Source organism: Salvelinus alpinus, chromosome 17, assembly GCF_045679555.1.
Source record: "Salvelinus alpinus chromosome 17, SLU_Salpinus.1, whole genome shotgun sequence".
Classification (NCBI taxonomy): Eukaryota; Metazoa; Chordata; class Actinopteri; order Salmoniformes; family Salmonidae; genus Salvelinus; species Salvelinus alpinus.
Genome location: NC_092102.1, coordinates 19,766,714 through 19,787,154, shown reverse-complemented (window position 1 = coordinate 19,787,154; position 20,441 = coordinate 19,766,714). Strand labels below are relative to the sequence as shown.

The 20,441-nt window shown below is 45.1% G+C and overlaps 2 protein-coding genes across 8 annotated transcripts; one reads left to right on the top strand and one right to left on the bottom strand.

The window, feature by feature from the left end:
* Positions 1-6,075, bottom strand: LOC139542397 (E3 ubiquitin-protein ligase NRDP1). 5 transcript variants are annotated; one of them, XM_071347791.1, is made up of 8 exons: positions 5,931-6,075; positions 5,179-5,254; positions 3,536-3,598; positions 3,153-3,268; positions 2,643-2,914; positions 2,072-2,207; positions 1,837-1,940; positions 492-1,566 (listed from the first exon to the last, which is right to left on the bottom strand). In XM_071347791.1, exons 4-8 carry the CDS (start codon positions 3,240-3,242, stop codon positions 1,212-1,214), a joined length of 957 nt encoding a protein of 318 aa, XP_071203892.1. In that variant the 5' UTR covers positions 3,243-3,268; positions 3,536-3,598; positions 5,179-5,254; positions 5,931-6,075; the 3' UTR covers positions 492-1,211. The 5 variants fall into 5 exon arrangements, with proteins under 5 accessions (XP_071203891.1, XP_071203892.1, XP_071203894.1 ...); XM_071347793.1 differs by having other exon boundaries at positions 3,536-3,575; XM_071347790.1 differs by lacking the exon at positions 5,179-5,254 and having other exon boundaries at positions 1-1,566.
* Positions 6,076-15,372: 9,297 nt separating this feature from the next.
* On the top strand, positions 15,373-20,414 carry LOC139542401 (zinc transporter ZIP5-like). 3 transcript variants are annotated; one of them, XR_011668498.1, is made up of 13 exons: positions 15,375-15,501; positions 15,616-15,691; positions 15,894-16,094; positions 16,400-16,662; positions 16,828-17,017; positions 17,244-17,421; positions 17,627-17,796; positions 17,955-18,083; positions 18,410-18,485; positions 18,596-18,832; positions 19,023-19,213; positions 19,463-19,730; positions 19,985-20,414. XR_011668498.1 is itself a non-coding variant. In XM_071347800.1 (12 exons), the coding sequence occupies exons 3-12, from the start codon at positions 15,906-15,908 to the stop codon at positions 19,610-19,612; spliced, it is 1,773 nt and encodes a 590-aa protein (XP_071203901.1). In that variant the 5' UTR covers positions 15,373-15,501; positions 15,616-15,702; positions 15,894-15,905; the 3' UTR covers positions 19,613-20,414. The 3 variants fall into 3 exon arrangements, 2 of the variants coding, with proteins under 2 accessions (XP_071203901.1, XP_071203900.1); XM_071347800.1 differs by having other exon boundaries at positions 15,373-15,501; positions 15,616-15,702; positions 19,463-20,414; XM_071347799.1 differs by having other exon boundaries at positions 15,374-15,501; positions 19,463-20,414.
* Positions 20,415-20,441: the final 27 nt, after the last annotated feature.

The following is a 20,441-nucleotide window of genomic DNA, read 5'->3' as shown; positions in this document are numbered from 1 at the left end:
TACATTCCAAACGTTTAATGTCAGTTGGACCCAACTTTATGTTGACTATGTACAACAGAAGCAAAAGGACAATTATGAGCTTAATTGTATTTACATAACACGAAAACATCTTCAAGCATAGTCTTCCAAATAAATAAATAAAATGAATGGCACAAAAAAATAAGCTAAACATCATGACATATTCACAGAAAAACAATGCTGGAGTGAGCAAAACATGTCCAAAGGTAGCATCCTGAAACACATGGCCAATGTTTACACAGATAGCCCAATTCTGATCTTTTTTTCACTAATTTGACCAATCAGATCAGCTCTGGAAATGATCTGATGTGAAAAGATCTGATTGGCCAAAAGACCAATTAGTGGGAAAATAAATCAGAATTGTTCTTCCTGTGTGAACGCAGATGGAAACCAACAGACAAAAATCACATTGTCTAATTATTGTATAAGAAGAATAGCTAGTGAGGGTATATTTTTTCAATATAATATTTGTATTTACATAATTTTTTATACTCATTTATTTACACAACAGAAGACGGATGGGGGAATCTAGAGAAACTTAGATCAGACAAAGCTTTTAATAGCACATTATGTGACTCTTGTAAACATTCCATCTTAGAATATCCTGGTTATCATCAGTTATGTTCTTTTTCCAGGTGTATTTTTGGAAATGTCCTTTTAAGGCAAAGATATTAAGCTCATATGTAAGTAATACTCCTCTTCTGGTCATTTTAGGATGCTTTCAGATCTTCCATTCTGCTTAATCCCCACCCCTTTTCACCTTTCAAAAGACAAACAATTACATAACCATTGTGAAATTGAAAAAAAAAATATATATGTCTGCCACTCTGGTATGCTCCCATGATGATTTAATCAGACGCAAAAAAAGACAACGTTTCGATCCGAGTTGGATCTTCATGGATCAAAACATTTTCTTTCTTTAGGGTCTGATTACATCACCATGGGAGCATACCATTTATTTTTTCTTTTATACGTTCTTCTATCCTGCACCTGATAAGTTGAATGTATGTATTTTTATATTTTTTCCATCGAGAAATAGACCCATAATTTGTATGTTTTTAGAGAGGAGTATTTTTTTTTAAAGAGGAATAAATCCCTGACATAAATGTCTGGACTCCTCTCTGCCAAACTATACTAGACATTCTCCTAATGTTGGCTAGTTTCTTATAAAATCTCCTTCCCTCCTTGCGTTCTTATAAGATCTCCTCCACCCCATGGGCAAAGATCATGACCAGGCCAGGCTCTAGGATCATGTCCTCTCCCATGTGTTGATTCTCACAGGCCATCAACACCACCGCCTGTTTCCCAGGGATCCGCTTGGCAACGTAGTTCTCGTAGTAACGCCGGTTCATCTGCCGCGTCTCCAGCGTGGCCAGGCCCTGCGGCCAGTTGCGCTCGTGGGCATTCTCAATCAGGTCATTAACGATGGAAAGAGGACACCCGCTGTCGATGAGTGAACGCTTGATGACCGCCTGGAGAACTGCGTCTGGCGTGGAGATCATCCCGCCCCAGCGTGTCACCCGCGCAGGTTGGAGGGAATTTACCCATCTGTTGGGCAGGAAAGGAACAGGTGAGATGGGGAATAGGGATTGTTTTTATATAGCTCTAAAGAACTTTGTGACAATACTGCTGATGTAAAAAAGGGATTTATTAAATTTGATTAAGTTCAGGGTGATTTAAGTGGTTGTACACATTGATAATTTAAACAAACAATATCCAAAACACAGTAAATAGATGATGCTTGCTGAAATAAAATGCTGAAACTATGTCAAAATATCCTAAAAGGACAGGGCCAGGGGAACAGGAGAGTAAACTCACTCCAGGATCTCGTTGTACTCAATGCTCTCCTCCAGGTTCTGCATGTTGGGGTTGGCGCTGCGTATTGCTCTCATGTAGGCTTTTAGCAGCTGGATGTCCCGTTTCTAACAGAGAAAGACACAGACATATTATATTCCTGACCTTTGAGGAACAGAGCACTAATGGATTTTTATGAATTAGGCATTTGCATATGTTTGTACGCTGTGTGTGTGTGTGTGCGTGCGTGTCTGTTTACTTGTTCCCCCAGCTGATGCTTGTGCTCTACAGCATTCTTCTCCAGTTCAGAGATCTTGGTCTGCTGCTGCTGTACCACGCCACGTAAGTGCTTGATGCAGTTGTGGTTGCACATCTCATCTTTTGGCATCTCTAACCTGTAGAGAAATTGTGACATTATGAAATTAAAGCCACTAGATCACTCGATTTGTATTTTATTTAACCTATATTTAACTAGGCCAGTTAGTTAAGAACAAAATCTTATTTACAATGACGGCCTACCACGAACAAACCCTAACCTGGATGACGCTGGGCCAATTGTGAGCTGCCCTATGGGACTCCCAATCACGGCCGGTTGTGATACAGCCTGGAATCGAACCAGGTCTGTAGTGACGCCTCTAGCACTGAGATGCAGTGCCTAAGACCACTGTGCCACTCGGGAGCCCCCACTCTAGAGACCACTACAAGACTAGATACTGTCACATTCTGCAGTGGTGGTGCGGCATGCCCAGGAACTCAAAAGTCATAGCCATGTTTTTCATTCTGGCCGGTCTGTTCTACTCTGCTGTGTAATGTGCTCTAAGGTGACTCACCCACAGCCCTCCTCACAGTTGATGGGCCTTTTGGGGTTGTGCTCACAGTCCTTCAGGTGAGACTGAAGTTGATCTAGCCGCAGTGTGGCTGTGCAGCCGAAGCCAGCATTGTCACAAGCAATCTGGAGTTTAGAGAGCATGTTGCGCATGATGCGGGGCACAGGCCGGAGGTGAGCCAGTGTCACCACGGTGCGGTCCACAGGACAGATCTGCTGCTGATTGAACCACTGGGTGATGCAGGCGTTGCAGAAGGCATGCTCACAGTGCGGGGCCTACATGTGAGAGAAAATAATGAGGAGATGGAGAAGGTAAAGAAGTAGGGGGAAATAAGTATGTTTTGTATGAAAAATAAGAATTAAATCAATAGGTCTTTATCCCAGAAATAGGTGACTAGCTGAGAGGAAAGTTAGATTTTTTTGTAATAAAAATAATAATTAAATTGATAAAAGGGATTAACAATTCCTTGCATGGCCTGGCTGAGAAGGGAAGAGGGAAATGTAGGGCACTAACCTGCACTGGCTCCTCCAGTACCATGCTGCAGATGGGACACAGCAAGTCTTCATCCACCTCCCCTTGGAACCTGGTGACGTCATACCCCATGGCACATCACTGAGACACACAAGTTTCTGCAGAATACAAGCCGGGTAGGTGAGTCACTGCCTGGAGAAAATCCATTTCACAATGCAAACCTGTCTAGAGGACTGTTTATGGCATATCTGCAAAAGCAATGCAGCAAAACGAACATACCCCATTCTGTGCAATGAACATAACTTCAAGGTCAAGCCTTGTTGTTACCGTATTTTTAGCATCGTAAACAACCTCAGCTATATCCTCATGCTAAACAATGTTGAGTGGCTCAAACCAGTGAGAAAACAGAAAAGCAGTGCCATTACCTCACTCACAAATGGCCCTCGTTTCTCCCATTCAGCAGGACTGTCAAAGGTCACATGGAGTGGCTTTGATGAGACATTGTATTGGGAGACAGACACAATCAGACACATAAGCCTAACTTTCTAGGCATTTACGTAGAAATGGTATCATGGTAATGACACAGAACTTAAACCAAAGACAGTACAGTATGTTTTGAAACTCCGCAATTACTATCCTTGGGGCTGCAGCCAGGGTGGGAAATTAACTTTATGGTCTTTATAGATATATATATTTTTTTTAAACAGCCACTCAGATTTTTTACCAGTCAAAACATTATTTTCACTATAACTACACCAAAAATCACCACAGAAAAAAATGGATGAGCATGCTTTCTATTGTTTCTAAAACAAGAAATGTATTACTAATAAGAAATAATGGGATATATTTCTTAAATTTCATTACATTTGTGACCTGTGTCTTTTAACTAATGTACGTTAAAATAAATAATTTAATATTACAATCTAAATGTACCTTTAATCCATATGTCTGCATATTTCAAGATATGGCATATGAGTGTGCAGCGAGATATGGTTTGAACGATACTTTTCTTGTCAATTGTCTTGAAAAAACATGCACTTAGAAAATGGGAATCAACCAGTGTACGTCATCTTTAATACAATGGAAATGTCAAATGCTTATTATCTAAATGTTGAAAGTGCGTGGGTAATAGAGAGAAAAAACTAAATGGTGCGGTTTGAGGCCATGTGGCGGAGAATGATGCAGGCGCTGGATATGGTGGTGTGAGAATGGGGATCTGGGCAGGAGTTATGTTGTGGATGTTTGTGTGCGTCTGTCTGTTGTTGTTTGTATGTGGATATATATATATATATGTTTTTATTCTTTAACAGTTCTACAAATGAACATCAAGAATCAACAAAGTGCCTGTCCTGCCACAAACAGCTGAGTGATACAACTTATTTATAATGATTGTTCAGGGCTCTATGCTGACATTTTATTTGACAAATATAGAAGCACACAAATAAATCTAGGAGAGCAATCAAAGTATTTGAGCGTTTTAATGACTAAACTTCCACGAATAACAGTTTTTGGGGAGTTATCCATGCTCAATCATTAGGTGAGATTTGTTCCCGGGTGGCGCAGTGGTCTAATAAGGCACTGCATCTCAGTGCAAGAGGAGCCACTACAGTCCTTGGTTCGAATCCAGGCTGTATCACATCCAGCCCGTTATTGGGAGATCCATAGGGCTGCGCACAATTGGCCCAGCGTTGTCCGGATTTGGCCGTCATTGTAAATAAGAATTTGTTCTTAACTGACTTCCCTAGTTAAATAATGGTTTAAAAAGTCAAAAACATCGCTTTAAGGGACGGGCCGTTACCGTGGTAACTTGAGCACTCGCTTGTCTGTGACGAAAAAAATCACCAACTGCGACGTCTTCCTAGCAGCAAACTCAAAGTAACATTGAAAAACAACCTAACACGTGAACAAAACGATGTAACTGGCCAAGAAACACGAGGACAATGTCACACTTTAGTAGTATTTCTTGTCAAAACGACCAATTTCTACATGTGGGTTTTGGATTAAAAACACTTCACAAATGCTCTGTGTGACCACCCGCCAACGTGGCCGGTGAAATAGACATTCTTACCCCGCGAATGACAAAATCTGCCCGCATTTGGCGGGTGTTAATTTCCAACCTTGGTTGCAGCTGCTGCTTTGGCATACTGAGGATGAAGAGACAGGGCATTAAATAGTTTGATCTGACTAGGGCCTGTTTTCTGGGTGGTGACTAAGAGCCTGCTGATTAACACAATAGTGTAATCACAACTAGCTACCATAGATGATAGACTGTAGCCTAAACAATCAAATGGAGAACATCTCTGCTTTAAACCCTTGCTGCCTAGCCTCCCATATTTGAGATGAGGCTCTTGCTGTCCCACTCCCAGCTGACTTGTGACATATTTTCAGTATGGCAGGCAGCAACACTACACAGCAGACTGGGGAGGGATGGTTAAATAAGATACATTCTCTTATCTATCTGAAATTATAGGATATTTTACAGACTGTGGCTTTAATGAAATGCGATAGCTCAAACTAGCTAGCTAGTTAGCAGTCTAACAGTTAGACCTGCAAAGCTGCAGCTTATAAATGTGAGTTATACTAACGTTCGTTAGCAAGCTGCCATCAGAGAGTCAACGTTAGTTTCTTAGTTTAGAAAATAAATAAAGCCAACTAGCTAGATAGGTTGATCTAGTGATGGCTAGCCTAGCTAGCACTGCAGCTGACTAGCTTGCTAGGCCAACTGTTGGCTATATCAGCACGCTCTTGTTGACTTGCTAACGTTATCTTACTGTAACCCTTTTTCAAATAAAATATTCTGTTATCGGAATAAACACTTACGTCCTTGAAGAGCAAGCAAAATGATTGAATGACAATTTCCGTAATTTCAGACCTCTGCTGACAGCTAGCTAGCCTCCAGCCACATCAGCTAGCCTAAGTAGGTTGTTGCTGGTTTAGCAAGCAAGCCACTCCGCCTCCTCAACCCGACAGGGGGGCGTCAGAGATGATTGAAATCAATGATATTTTAAAAAAATGTAAGAAAAAGAATTGTATAAAAAAAAAAATCTGTTGATATTATTGAAAATAAAAACAAGGCAACAGTGAACATGTCGTCCCCCACGAATGATGCAGCCCCCCCTTGAGCCAAGTGAAATATCGCGTGTGACTAACACATTTCAGTTAATTACTATATAGCTCCGGACTTGGGCCAATCGGTTCAATTTTGTACATGCAGGATCGTTATGGCAAGACGCATCACTCATCCAAGTTTCTTCCAAATCGTGCCAGTGCTGTCTTAAATATCGCGTGTGACTAACACACAAACGAATGGGGGTGGAGAAAGATCCACAGTCCCCGATTTCATCGTGGGGACCATTATCACTAAATCTGGTTTGTAATTCAACGTGGGTCATTGGATGTGGGCCCTCAATCTACACATCATAGATTGGTATACAAAAACAAAACTAATTGATAATTCCTGCTTCCTGTGGAAGTGGCTGACTCCTAAGGTCCCTTGCAAGACTACCTATTTGGGGCACTGTCTTCTGTTTTCTCTTTTTTTTGTGTGAAGGTGACTATGCCTCTTGTCAGGCCTGGGTCTAGACCACCATCATATTTTGGCTCCCATGGGCCGTAGATGTACCAGCAAAGAAGGTGTGCTGGCTCTGGGGTTCAAGACAGAATTCTCCTCTTTGGACTTTTCTGACTATCATCGTCCAACTCATAATCTATTATCCCATTAGGCCTACTCATCCCTGTCTTTCATTAAGAGATTTTACTATTTACCTGTAATGTATTCTTCAACATTTAAATGATAACGACTTGCATACAATAGGCCTATCACCTGAAAGGTTGAGAAAATTAGACTATTATTTTTGTGAAAATTCAATCAACTCAACACTTGTCTAATCAAATCACATTTTACTTGTCACATGTGTCGTAAACAACAGACATGGACTAACAGAGAAATGCTTACTTACAGGCCTTTCCCAACAATGCAGGGAGAAAATAATAAAAAAGAGAAATAATAGAAAAGTAAAACACGTAAAAGTAATGATAGATACACAATGAGTAACGATAACTTGGCTATATACAAGGGGTACCAGTACCGAGTCTATATGCAGGGGTACAAGTTAATTTAAGTAGATATGTACAAATACCTAGGAATAAAGTGACAGATAGTTAAATAGTGACACACGCTGCTGCTACTGTTTACTAACTATTTAGCAGTTGTATGGCTTTGGGGTAGAAGCTGTTCAGGGTCCTGTTGGTTCCAGACTTGGTGCATCATACCGCTTGCCCTGCGGTAGCAGAGAGAACAGTATATGACATGGGTGGCTGGAGTCTTTGTCAATTTTTAGAGCCTTCATCCTGGTATAGATGTTTTGGATGGCCGGGAGCTCGGCCCCAGTGATGTACTAGGCTGTCTGCACTACCCTCTGTAATGCCTTGCGGTCGGATGCCAAGGAGTTGCCATACCAAGCAGTGATGCAGCCAGTCAAGATGCTCTCAATGGTGCAACTGTAGAACTTTTTGAGGATTTAAGGGTCCATGCTAAATCTTTTCAGCCTCCTAAGGGGGTAGAGATGTTGTCTAGCCCTCTTCACAACTTTGTTGGTGTGTTTGGGCCATGATTGTCATGTTTTGTCATTGATTATCATGTCTTGTCCCTGTGCTTCCCTTCTATTCGTTTCCCTCTGCTGGTCTTATTAGGTTCTTTCCCTCTTTCTATCCCTCTCTCTCCCTCCCTCTCTCCCTCTCTCGCTCTCTCTCTCTATCGTTCCGTTCCTGCTCCCAGCTGTTCCTCATTCTCCTAACTACCTCATTTACTCTTTCACACCTGTCCCCTATTTTGCCCTCTGATTAGAGTCCCTATTTCTCCCTCTGTTTTCCGCTTCTGTCCTTGTCGGATCCTTGTTTGATGTTTGCTGTTCTGTGTCCTTGTTCCGCCCTGTCGTGTTTTTGCCTTCTTCAGATGCTGCGTGTGAGCAGGTGTCTATGTCAGCTACGGCCTGTGCCTTCCCGAAGCGACCTGCAGTCTGTGGCCGCGTCTCCAGTCGTTCCTCTCTACTGACGAGAGGATTTCAGTTTTCCTGTTTTGGATTTACCTAAGATAATATCCAGGAGTATCGGTTTTTGTTTAAGACTGGAATAAAGACTCTGTTTCTATTAAGTCGCTTTTGGGTCCTCATTCACCAGCATAACAGAAGGATCCGACCAAGAATGGACCCAGCGACTACGGATTCTCGCAACACTGCCGTCGAGTTCCAGGGAGCAATGCTCGGCAGACACGAGCAGGAATTGTCTGCTGCTCGTCATGCCGTTGAGACCCTGGCCGCTCAGGTCTCCGACCTCTCAGGACAGTTTCAGAGTCTTCGTCTCGTGCCACCAGCTACTTCCTGGTCTTCCGAGTCTCCGGAACCTAGGGTTAATAACCCACCATGTTACTCTGGGCAGCCCACTGAGTGTCGCTCCTTTCTCACCCAGTGTGATATTGTGTTCTCTCTCCAGCCCAACACATACTCAAGAGAGAGAGCTCGGATCGCTTACGTCATATCACTCCTTACTGGTCGGGCTCGGGAGTGGGGCACAGCTATCTGGGAGGCAAGGGCTGAGTGTTCTAACGATTATCAGAACTTTAAAGAGGAGATGATACGGGTTTTTGATCGTTCAGTTTTTGGGAAGGAGGCTTCCAGGGTCCTGGCTTCCCTATGTCAAGGTGATCGATCCATAACGGATTACTCTATAGAGTTTCGCACTCTTGCTGCCTCCAGTGACTGGAACGAGCCGGCGTTGCTCGCTCGTTTTCTGGAGGGACTCCACGCTGAGGTTAAGGATGAGATTCTCTCCCGGGAGGTTCCTTCCAGCGTGGACTCTTTGATTGCACTCGCCATCCGCATAGAACGACGGGTAGATCTTCGTCACCGAGCTCGTGGAAGAGAGCTCGCGTTAACGGTGTTCCCCCTCTCCGCATCTCAACCATCTCCTCCCACCGGCTCAGAGACTGAGCCAATGCAGCTGGGAGGTATTCGCATCTCGACTAAGGAGAGGGAACGGAGAATCACCAACCGCCTTTGCCTCTATTGCGGTTCTGCTGGACATTTTGTCATGTCATGTCCAGTAAAAGCCAGAGCTCATCAGTAAGCGGAGGACTACTGGTGAGCGCTACTACTCAGGTCTCTCCATCAAGATCCTGTACTACCTTGTCGGTCCATCTACGCTGGACCGGTTCGGCTGCTTCCTGCAGTGCCTTGATAGACTCTGGGGCTGAGGGTTGTTTTATGGACGAAGCATGGGCTCGGAAACATGACATTCCTCTCAGACAGTTAGGGAAGCCCACGCCCATGTTCGCCTTAGATGGTAGTCTTCTCCCCAGTATCAGATGTGAGACACTACCTTTAACCCTCACAGTATCTGGTAACCACAGTGAGACCATTTCCTTTTTGATTTTTCGTTCACCTTTTACACCTGTTGTTTTGGGTCATCCCTGGCTAGTATGTCATAATCCTTCTATTAATTGGTCTAGTAATTCTATCCTATCCTGGAACGTTTCTTGTCATGTGAAGTGTTTAATGTCTGCTATCCCTCCTGTTTCTTCTGTCCCCTCTTCTCAGGAGGAACCTGGTGATTTGACAGGAGTGCCGGAGGAATATCATGATCTGCGCACGGTCTTCAGTCGGTCCAGAGCCAACTCTCTTCCTCCTCACCGGTCGTATGATTGTTGTATTGATCTCCTTCCGGGGACCACTCCCCCTCGGGGTAGACTATACTCTCTGTCGGCTCCCGAACGTAAGGCTCTCGAGGATTATCTGTCTGTTTCTCTCGACGCCGGTACCGTGGTGCCTTCTTCCTCTCCCGCCGGAGCGGGGGTTTTTTTTGTTAAGAAGAAGGACGGTACTCTGCGCCCCTGCGTGGATTATCGAGGGCTGAATGACATAACGGTTAAGAATCGTTATCCGCTTCCCCTTATGTCGTCAGCCTTCGAGATTCTGCAGGGAGCCAGGTTCTTTACTAAGTTGGACCTTCGTAACGCTTACCATCTCGTGCGCATCAGAGAGGGGGACGAGTGGAAGACGGCGTTTAACACTCCGTTAGGGCATTTTGAATACCGGGTTCTGCCGTTCGGTCTCGCTAATGCTCCAGCTGTCTTTCAGGCATTAGTTAATGATGTACTGAGAGACATGCTGAACATCTTTGTTTTCGTTTACCTTGACGATATCCTGATTTTTTTCACCGTCACTCGAGATTCATGTTCAGCACGTTCGACGTGTACTCCAGCGCCTTTTAGAGAATTGTCTCTACGTGAAGGCTGAGAAGTGCGCCTTTCATGTCTCCTCTGTCACATTTCTCGGTTCTGTTATTTCCGCTGAGGGCATTCAGATGGATCCCGCTAAGGTCCAGGCTGTCAGCGATTGGCCCGTTCCTAAGTCACGTGTCGAGTTGCAGCGCTTTCTCGGTTTCGCTAATTTCTATCGGCGTTTCATTCGTAATTTCGGTCAAGTGGCTGCCCCTCTCACAGCTCTGACTTCTGTCAAGACGTGCTTTAAGTGGTCCGGTTCCGCCCAGGGAGCTTTTGATCTCCTCAAGAAGCGTTTTACATCCGCTCCTATCCTTGTTACTCCTGACGTCACTAAACAATTCATTGTCGAGGTTGACGCTTCAGAGGTGGGCGTGGGAGCCATTCTGTCCCAGCGCTTCCATTCTGACGATAAGGTCCATCCTTGCGCTTATTTTTCTCATCGCCTGTCGCCATCGGAACGCAACTATGATGTGGGTAACCGCGAACTGCTCGCCATCCGCTTAGCCATAGGCGAATGGCGACAGTGGTTGGAGGGGGCGACCGTTCCTTTTGTCGTTTGGACTGACCATAAGAACCTTGAGTACATCCGTTCTGCCAAACGACTTAATGCACGTCAAGCTCGTTGGGCGTTGTTTTTCGCTCGTTTCGAGTTCGTGATTTCTTATCGCCCGGGAAATAAGAACACCAAGCCTGATGCCTTATCCCGTCTCTTTAGTTCTTCTGTGGCTTCTACCGACCCCGAGGGGATTCTCCCTGAAGGGCGTGTTGTCGGGTTGACTGTCTGGGGAATTGAGAGACAGCTAAAGCAAGCACTCACTCACACTGCGTCGCCGCGCGCTTGTCCTAGTAACCTTCTGTTCGTTCCTGTCTCTACTCGTCTGGCTGTTCTTCAGTGGGCTCACTCTGCCAAGTTAGCTGGCCACCCCGGCGTTCGGGGTACGCTTGCTTCTATTCGCCAGCGGTTTTGGTGGCCTACTCAGGAGCGTGACACGCGCCGTTTCGTGGCTGCTTGTTCGGACTGCGCGCAGACTAAGTCAGGTAACTCTCCTCCTGCCGGTCGTCTCAGACCGCTTCCCATTCCTTCTCGACCATGGTCTCACATCGCCTTAGACTTTATTACCGGTCTGCCTTCGTCTGCGGGGAAGACTGTGATTCTTACGGTTGTCGATAGGTTCTCTAAGGCGGCACATTTCATTCCCCTCGCTAAGCTTCCTTCCGCTAAGGAGACGGCACAAATCATCATTGAGAATGTGTTCAGAATTCATGGCCTCCCGTTAGACGCCGTTTCAGACAGAGGCCCGCAATTCACGTCACAGTTTTGGAGGGAGTTCTGTCGTTTGATTGGTGCTTCCGTCAGACTGGGGATGAAACCCGGAAGAGAGACTAACGGTCAAGCAGAAAGGGCCAATCAGTCGATTGGTCGCATATTACGCAGCCTTTCTTTTCGAAACCCTGCGTCTTGGGCAGAACAGCTCCCCTGGGCAGAATACGCTCACAACTCGCTTCCTTCGTCTGCTACCGGGCTATCTCCGTTTCAGAGTAGTCTTGGGTACCAGCCTCCTCTGTTCTCGTCCCAGCTCGCCGAGTCCAGCGTTCCCTCCGCTCAGGCTTTTGTCCAACGTTGTGAGCGCACCTGGAGGAGGGTCAGGTCTGCACTTTGCCGTTACAGGGCGCAGACTGTGAGAGCCGCCAATAAACGTAGGATTAAGAGTCCTAGGTATTGTCGCGGTCAGAGAGTGTGGCTTTCCACTCGTAACCTTCCCCTTACGACAGCTTCTCGCAAGTTGACTCCGCGGTTCATTGGTCCGTTCCGTGTCTCTCAGGTCGTCAATCCTGTCGCTGTGCGACTGCTTCTTCCGCGACATCTTCGTCGCGTCCACCCTGTCTTCCATGTCTCCTGTGTCAAACCTTTTCTTCGCGCCCCCGTTCGTCTTCCCTCCCCCCCCCCCCCCGTCCTTGTCGAGGGCGCACCTATTTACAAGGTACGGAAGATCATGGACATGCGTTCTCGGGGACGTGGTCACCAGTACTTAGTGGATTGGGAGGGTTACGGTCCTGAGGAGAGGAGTTGGGTTCCATCTCGGGACGTGCTGGACCGTTCGTTGATTGATGATTTCCTCCGTTGCCGCCAGGGTTCCTCCTCGAGTGCGCCAGGAGGCGCTCGGTGAGTGGGGGGGGTACTGTCATGTTTTGTCATTGATTATCATGTCTTGTCCCTGTGCTTCCCTTCTATTCGTTTCCCTCTGCTGGTCTTATTAGGTTCTTTCCCTCTTTCTATCCCTCTCTCTCCCTCCCTCTCTCCCTCTCTCGCTCTCTCTCTCTATCGTTCCGTTCCTGCTCCCAGCTGTTCCTCATTCTCCTAACTACCTCATTTACTCTTTCACACCTGTCCCCTATTTTGCCCTCTGATTAGAGTCCCTATTTCTCCCTCTGTTTTCCGCTTCTGTCCTTGTCGGATCCTTGTTTGATGTTTGCTGTTCTGTGTCCTTGTTCCGCCCTGTCGTGTTTTTGCCTTCTTCAGATGCTGCGTGTGAGCAGGTGTCTATGTCAGCTACGGCCTGTGCCTTCCCGAAGCGACCTGCAGTCTGTGGCCGCGTCTCCAGTCGTTCCTCTCTACTGACGAGAGGATTTCAGTTTTCCTGTTTTGGATTTACCTAAGATAATATCCAGGAGTATCGGTTTTTGTTTAAGACTGGAATAAAGACTCTGTTTCTATTAAGTCGCTTTTGGGTCCTCATTCACCAGCATAACAATGATAGATCCTTAGTGATGTGGACACTGAGGAACCTAAAGCTCTCAACCCGGTCCACTACAGCCCTGTCGATATGAATGGGGGCGTGCTCAGGCCCTCCGTTTCCTGTAGTCCACGATCAGCTCCTTTGTCTTGCTGACGTTGAGGAAGAGGTTGTTGTCTTGGCACCACACTGCCAGGTCTCTGACCTCCTCCCTATAGGCTGTCTCATCGTCGTCGGTGATTAGGCCTACCACCACCTGGCCCTCTGGGACATGTCCAACCTCTCGAAGCACTTCATGATGACAGCCCCATCACACTTACACCGTTCATCATGAAGGGCTTCGAGATGCTGGTCATGACCCACATAAAGGCCAGCATAAGAGCACACTGGACCCACTCAAATTTGCCTACCACTCCAATAGATCCACGTAAGATGCCATTTCCATTGCTATTCACATGGCCCTAACACATCTGGACAAGAGGAACACCTATGTGAGAATGGTGTTCATTGACTACAGTTCAGCATTCAACACCATTGTTCCCTACAAGCTCGACACCAAGTTCAGAGCCCTGGGTCTGTACACCTCCTTCTGCAACTGGATCCAACAACACCACCTCCACACTGACTCTTAACACAGGGTCCCCCCAGGGGTGTGTCCTCAGTCCTCTGATGTACTCCCTGTTCACCCACGACTGTGTGGCTTTGCACAACACCAACTCCATCATCAAGTTAGCTGTCAAGTGACAACACCATGGTTGTAGGCCTGATAAACAACAATGACAAGTCAGCCTATAGGAGGAGGTAAAGGTAAGTGAACTGGCATTGTGGTGCCAGAACACCAACCTCTCCCTCAATGTCAGCAAAACAAAGGAGTTTATTGTTGACTTCAGGAAGCAGACGATGGAACATTCCCCAATCAACGGGACTGCAGTAAAGAGAGTCAGCAGTTTTAAGTTCCTTGGCGTCCACATCACCGAGAACTTGACCAGCACCACCACTACTCTACTTCCTAAGGTGGCTGAAGAAATTCCGTATGCCAACCAGGATCCTCTCCAAATACTACCGCTGCATCATCGAGAGCATCCTGAACGGTAGCATCACGGCCTGGTATGGGAATTACTCCGTCCATGACCGCAAGGCCCTCCAGTGGGTGATGAAGACGGACCGTGCTCCCACCCATTCAGGACATCTACTCAAAACGGTGCCTGAGGACAGCATCATCAAGGACCCCTCAAACCCCAGCCACGAGCTGTTCACTCCCTTACCGTCGGGCAGACGGTATCGGAGCATGAGGACTGATACCAATAGGCTCAGAGACAGTTTCTATCTACAAGCCATCAGACTGCTGAACACTTGAACTGGACTGACCACCTGCTTAGATTCTCCACACATAAGCACACACACACATACGTTCATGCTACACACACACATCACAACTGCTACTACTAGACTCTTATTATGATTGCTAAATACTGCAGAATTTAAACACTTGCCTCCCAATCCCCCCTTCCCCAAAACACGTGCAAATATTGGACTATATTATATTATACTTATGCTAAAATGTTTATTATATTTTACTGAGCCATTTACTTTATGTTTGTATCTTTTCTTATTTTGTATTGTTTTTGCATTGTCGAGAAGGAACCTACAAGTAAGCATTTAACTGTACGGTGTATACCATGTGTATCCCGTACATAAGACTAATAAAACTTGAAAGGAATACATTTTGGTCTATGAGATAATCTTCTCAAAATGTATATGATCTCAGAAACCTGTGATAACCTCAGACCTTATTTTTCTGCGTTTATCCCAAAACTATATTCTTTCCCCCCATAGGGATGGCTGAACAACCAAGAGTATAACTTGTTTCCGTTTTTAGGACTAAAAATGGAAATTAGTTTGTATTTTCTACCTCTGGATCATTGGTCTTAATTTGAAGGTTATGGTTAGGCATAAGGTTAGCAGTGTGGTTAAGGTCTGAGGTTAACATGCACAGGAGATCTTATACGTTTTGTTCTGAGATAATCAGTCAATTAACATGACTTTTGTGAATTATGAAGCCTTTATGTTCTTGTTTTGATTACATAAATACTTCAAAATTGACAAAAAGTGACGGCTAATGAAGATGATCTCATAGAACAAAACGTATATGATCTCCTAAACCTGTGTTTAATACAGACCTTCGGCGTTGATAAAACATTAATTTACCCATATGCTTTGGCCAACGAGACATGGCAGTTAGCCTCCGTTAGTGGCTACAAAAAGACGCTATTCTCTTTATTGCCACTCTGTTCTAGCCAGGACATGGATATACTGAGGTTATGAACATTTCTCACGAGCCTTGGCTTGAGCAATTCATCCTGCTTCATTGGAGAAGGTAGGTCAATTGCTGTTATCAATGCTTTGCGGCCTTTCTTATCTGTTTCATGACTCGGCTGTAAATGAACGAGTCGTTATAATATTAACTAAAAAAAATAAGACTTCCCCCCAGGCTCTTCAATCCTCTAAGCAGCAGGACAAGAGAAGATGTATTTCGAGACTGGTGAAAGCAACAACGAACAACCCACGTGAGTTGCCTGTAAGCCCCCAAGAAATGTCAGGTTTTGTAGGTTCGCTGACCTGTAAAATGTTTGGCATTCAGCAACTGTAACAGTTTCAATTTTGCGGACTAAATGATGAACTAACTGGCAAAATTCATTAAGGAGTTATTGAGACATTTCACGGTACCTGATTTTAATGAACTTGCCTCTTCATATTCATTTTTTGCAGTTAATTTATAGGATGTCACCTCTACTGACGCTCGCCGTAGGACTATTTGTCTGTCTGCCTCTGCTGGAGTTTGGGGCAGGGGCGCGACTTTCTCTCAGTGGCACAGTGAAAACACCATGGAATATGACAGACAGGATATCAAACGGTAGCCGACAAGAGGGGTCGACATCTGAACATTTAGATGAGGCTTTTGAAGAGCAGGTGAGACTATTGTGGAAGACAGGCTATACCAGTTTGTACTGTCTCCAGGCCTCAATAGATCAGTGCTACAACAACTTAACAGCAATATTATGAAGATGACGTAATTTAGAGTTGATATGGTCACAAGTTAACCTTTGAGACACTGCTGTCAACAACACTAAATCTATTTTGTGCATTGTTAAAAATATAAAATAGCCTATTCTAATAGTTTAACAATGCCAGTATTTTACCACTGATGATTATTGCTCTTTCTGATCATTTCAGCTGTCCATTTACTCAAGTAAAATACCTGTCTTTTTTTCCAGGTCTTCTACTTGCAGCGTCTGTTCCATCAGTATGGAGACAATGGGACCCTGACCTATAAGGGCCTGCAGAAGTTACTGGGCAGCCTGGGACTAGGGCAGGTCAGTGTGTTGGAGATCAGCCACCGAGGGTCGAGGCACAACCATAACACTCTGACACAACCTCACCCTCCTCATACACAATCTCATGACCATGACGATCAGGAAACAGACACCCCCAGTCCTAGTAGGCCTGTTCAACCACCCCCCTCTGCAAACGCAGCCAGGTGAGATACAGATATTACAACTGATTTGATCCCATGATTGTTAGAGATATACAGCCACTTTTGAAGTACGGAAGTTTAGCATTTGTGCTCATCCGGTTATGAATAGTTAGTTACGCAATGACACCTGAATAAACTGTGCTGCCTCTTCTCAACCCCATCTGAAAGAACCCCACAGCCTGGGATATCAGGGTCTGCTGGATCTAGGTATAAAGAGGGCACCACATTATCCTCTGATAATGTGATTAAGGAAGAGGTCCTTCCGTGGTCATCCCCTATTGCACACTCTATTCCTGTCCAAGGAATGTTTAACTCCCTTGTGTCAAATCACCCCACTCAGAGGCATCTTCATGGGAACGTGAGTAGTCAATAAAAGACAATTGATCTGGGTAATGTTTTGTGCCAAACGCACAAAGTTCACAACTAAATTCTGCTTACTGTTCTTGGCAAAATGTTATCCTCCTCAGGTTTTTATTTGACATTGTTATTTAAAGGGAGTTAATGTGAAAATCTGCTATCAAATCAATTCCCTTACATAAACAGTTTCTGTGGACATTGAATACTTTTAACCCTTTCCTTTTCAGTGTCTGAATGTTACTCAGCTCTTGTGGAATTTCGGTCTGGGAAAGGCACCCCACATCACTCCTGCCCACTTCACCCTCCTGTGCCCAGCTCTGCTATACCAGATTGAAAGTGGTGTTTGTCTACGCCACCCAGAGACTGATGGGGCGGAGTCAGAAAGGAGTGTGACTTTCCTCAAAGGTGCATTTATGAAACTAGATTCCAACTATGAGAGGGAATGATTTATCGATATAGGATGTTTTAAAAAGCAATGTAGCCTTTTACAACTTGGAGCACAGGAGCAAAACTTAACAGTTAGGATACACTAAGACTTAACATAACCCTGGAAACTACAATACCTTATTGTTTAAGCAGAATGAATATAATATATTTTTTTCTCTCAAAGCTTTGGGATGGAGCTCCTTAGCTCTGGCTATGATCAGCCTGCCGTCTCTGCTGTCTTTGAGCCTGGTTCCCCTTCTGCCCCCTGCCCGCCTACGCTCCTTCCTCTGTCCAATGACAGCCTTGGCTGTGGGGACGCTGTGTGGAGATGCCCTGCTGCATCTCCTGCCTCACGTAAACACCCTACCAAACTGTCAAACACTACATACATACCAGTGCTACTGTCTCTGTTTAGTCATGGAGGGTTAAGTTGTAAAATCTAGTAGTAAATATAAGTCTAAAATTAAATAAGTTTAATGAAAACCATGTCTTGTTTTATCTGTGTCCTGCAGGCTAAGACTGGGCCACTCTCAAGCCACTCTGAAGAACAGGACTCCATACTGAAGGGCCTTTGTGTGCTGGGAGGGTGCTACCTCCTCTTCATCTTCGAGAGCCTTCTAGGACTGAGGACCCATTATAAGGTTAGCTGGATTTAGAGAATAAAGGGAAGAGTTTGAAGTTGTGCCACTGTTTTATGATGCACTGTGCATAGTAGTCATTGGGAGATTCTCAATTGCATACTCCTTGCGTCCTCCTCGCCCCCTTCTCAAAATCCATTGGATGAGAAAGCCAAAGGTCCCGCCCCTCTGACCATCTCCTCCAATGGGTTTTGAGGCAGCGAGGACGCGAGGTGTATGCAATTGAGATTGTCCCTAAGTCATATTTTTGTTGTTGTTGGAAAATAGGGAATTGTTTAGTCTTGTATTCCTGATTCCACATGGAATGTTTAAATTGTTTTTGTCATCAGAAAGTTAAGAGGAAGCGGAAGCAGCAGAACACCACTCTAAATCCTGACCCAGAGAGGGAGCTTACTGCTCTGCAGAGTGAGTTGGAATGTAATACTTATGTAACTTTATGAGAGCATTTATGTCCGTATTGGCAGAGTTGAACCGTTGCATTGTAAAACATCTTTCTCATCTCTCCCGTTCTACAGGCCCCACCGTTCTTGAGCAGACACATTCCACTGAGCAGCATAGTCATGGTCATTCACACAGCCCGCCTGGCCAGGAGCAGGTTGGGATGGGAAGCTTGGTGTGGATGGTGGTTATGGGAGATGGGGTACACAACCTTACTGACGGACTGGCCATTGGTGCTGCATTCTCTCAGAGTCTGGCTGGAGGTCTCAGCACCACCATAGCTGTGTTCTGCCATGAGCTTCCTCACGAGCTAGGTAGGTATACACGAACATCTCACCTTTTTGTGAGGTGCATGTAAAAACAGAGATGGGTGCAACACATAAAAGCATTGCACATCGACATGCCCTTCAAAAAGTTTAAGCCTGGTACTATAACGTTTCAGGTAGACCTCTGTAATGAGTATGAGACTATCAAATTGACGCATTGTGTTGTTTATCTTTGCAGGTGACCTGGCAGTGCTGATGGGAGCAGGGTGGCCTGTTCGTAGACTGGTTATTTTCAGTGCTGTATCAGCCCTACTGGGTTTTGTGGGCTTGCTAACTGGCTCTGTCCTGGGCCACCAGTCAGCCCACATCTCCCCCTGGATCCTCACCCTCACCGCTGGGGTCTTCCTCTATGTGGCCCTCGCTGACATGGTGAGTCACTACGGTGGAAGGAGTTCCACACCCTTCTCACATTATCGGGCCAACATGAACCGCACTGTGCTGGTTCGGATATTTCCTTTTCACATTGTCCTTTCCAGCATGGTTCCAGCAACTATAGTGGTTGCGTAACCAGGCCAGCACAGCTCGGCTTAGTGTGAAAAGGCATTTTACAGACAACTGTCTTAATTTGGTCAGTTTAATAATGCTGCATTTGTCATATTTTCTTCTCTTGCTCAATAGTTGCCTGAGATGCTTCATGGTGATCCTGGCCCGATGGGACCCTGGACTCGCTTCCTACTACAGAACCTAGGCTTGTTGGCAGGGGGTGCAATCATGCTGTGTATCGCTCTGTTCGAGGACCATATCGCCTTCTACCTGGGTGACGTCTGATTCAATGAAGGATATGAGTGGATCAGATTCTAAACCACTGGATTGGTTACTCTTTCAACTGAAGTGCAATTGGCCAATACCAAATTACTTCTTATCAGAGTAGACTTTGGTCCAGGAGGTAATTTGCATTACTACTAAAGGCCTGAAAAACATGATTTAAGATGACATCAAGTATCAGCTTCGCTTTAGAGTACTCTGGATGCATTTACACCGGCAGCCCAATTCTGATCTTTTGCCCAATTTTAAGTGGGGAAAAAATCTGAATTGGGCTGTCCATGTAAACACATCCTCTAAGACACAAGATTTTATATTTAGCAGACGCTCTTATCTAGAGTGACTTACAGTATTGAGTGGATACATTTCTTGTCCCAGGTGAGAATCGAACCCACAACCCTGGCGTTGCAAGCGCCATGCTCTACCAACTGAGCCACACAGGACTACACAGTTCGATGGTTAGTGTGAACAACACGTGGAAGTCAGCCTTGCAGGACCAGATGACCAAGAGCATGACCCTACACTGATTTATTTTGCTTGCTTAAATGTTATGAATCCTAGGATTTTTTTTTCTTCCTAAATGTACTGTGCAACTTGTTTTCTACCGTTTCTATATGAACATTGATTAATTTCAATGTGAGTCTTAATCCTATTTCAGAATGATTTTCAGTGGTTGAACCACACAGGCAGGAATCGAAGAATGTGAAGTTTCAATATCCAATTAAATATTTTTTAAATCTTGGATACTATATAACCATGTCAGCAATTCAATAAAGGTGGCCCTTTTCTATTTGGCCATGAATCCAGAGCACTTCTCACTGGTTCCACATCTAGG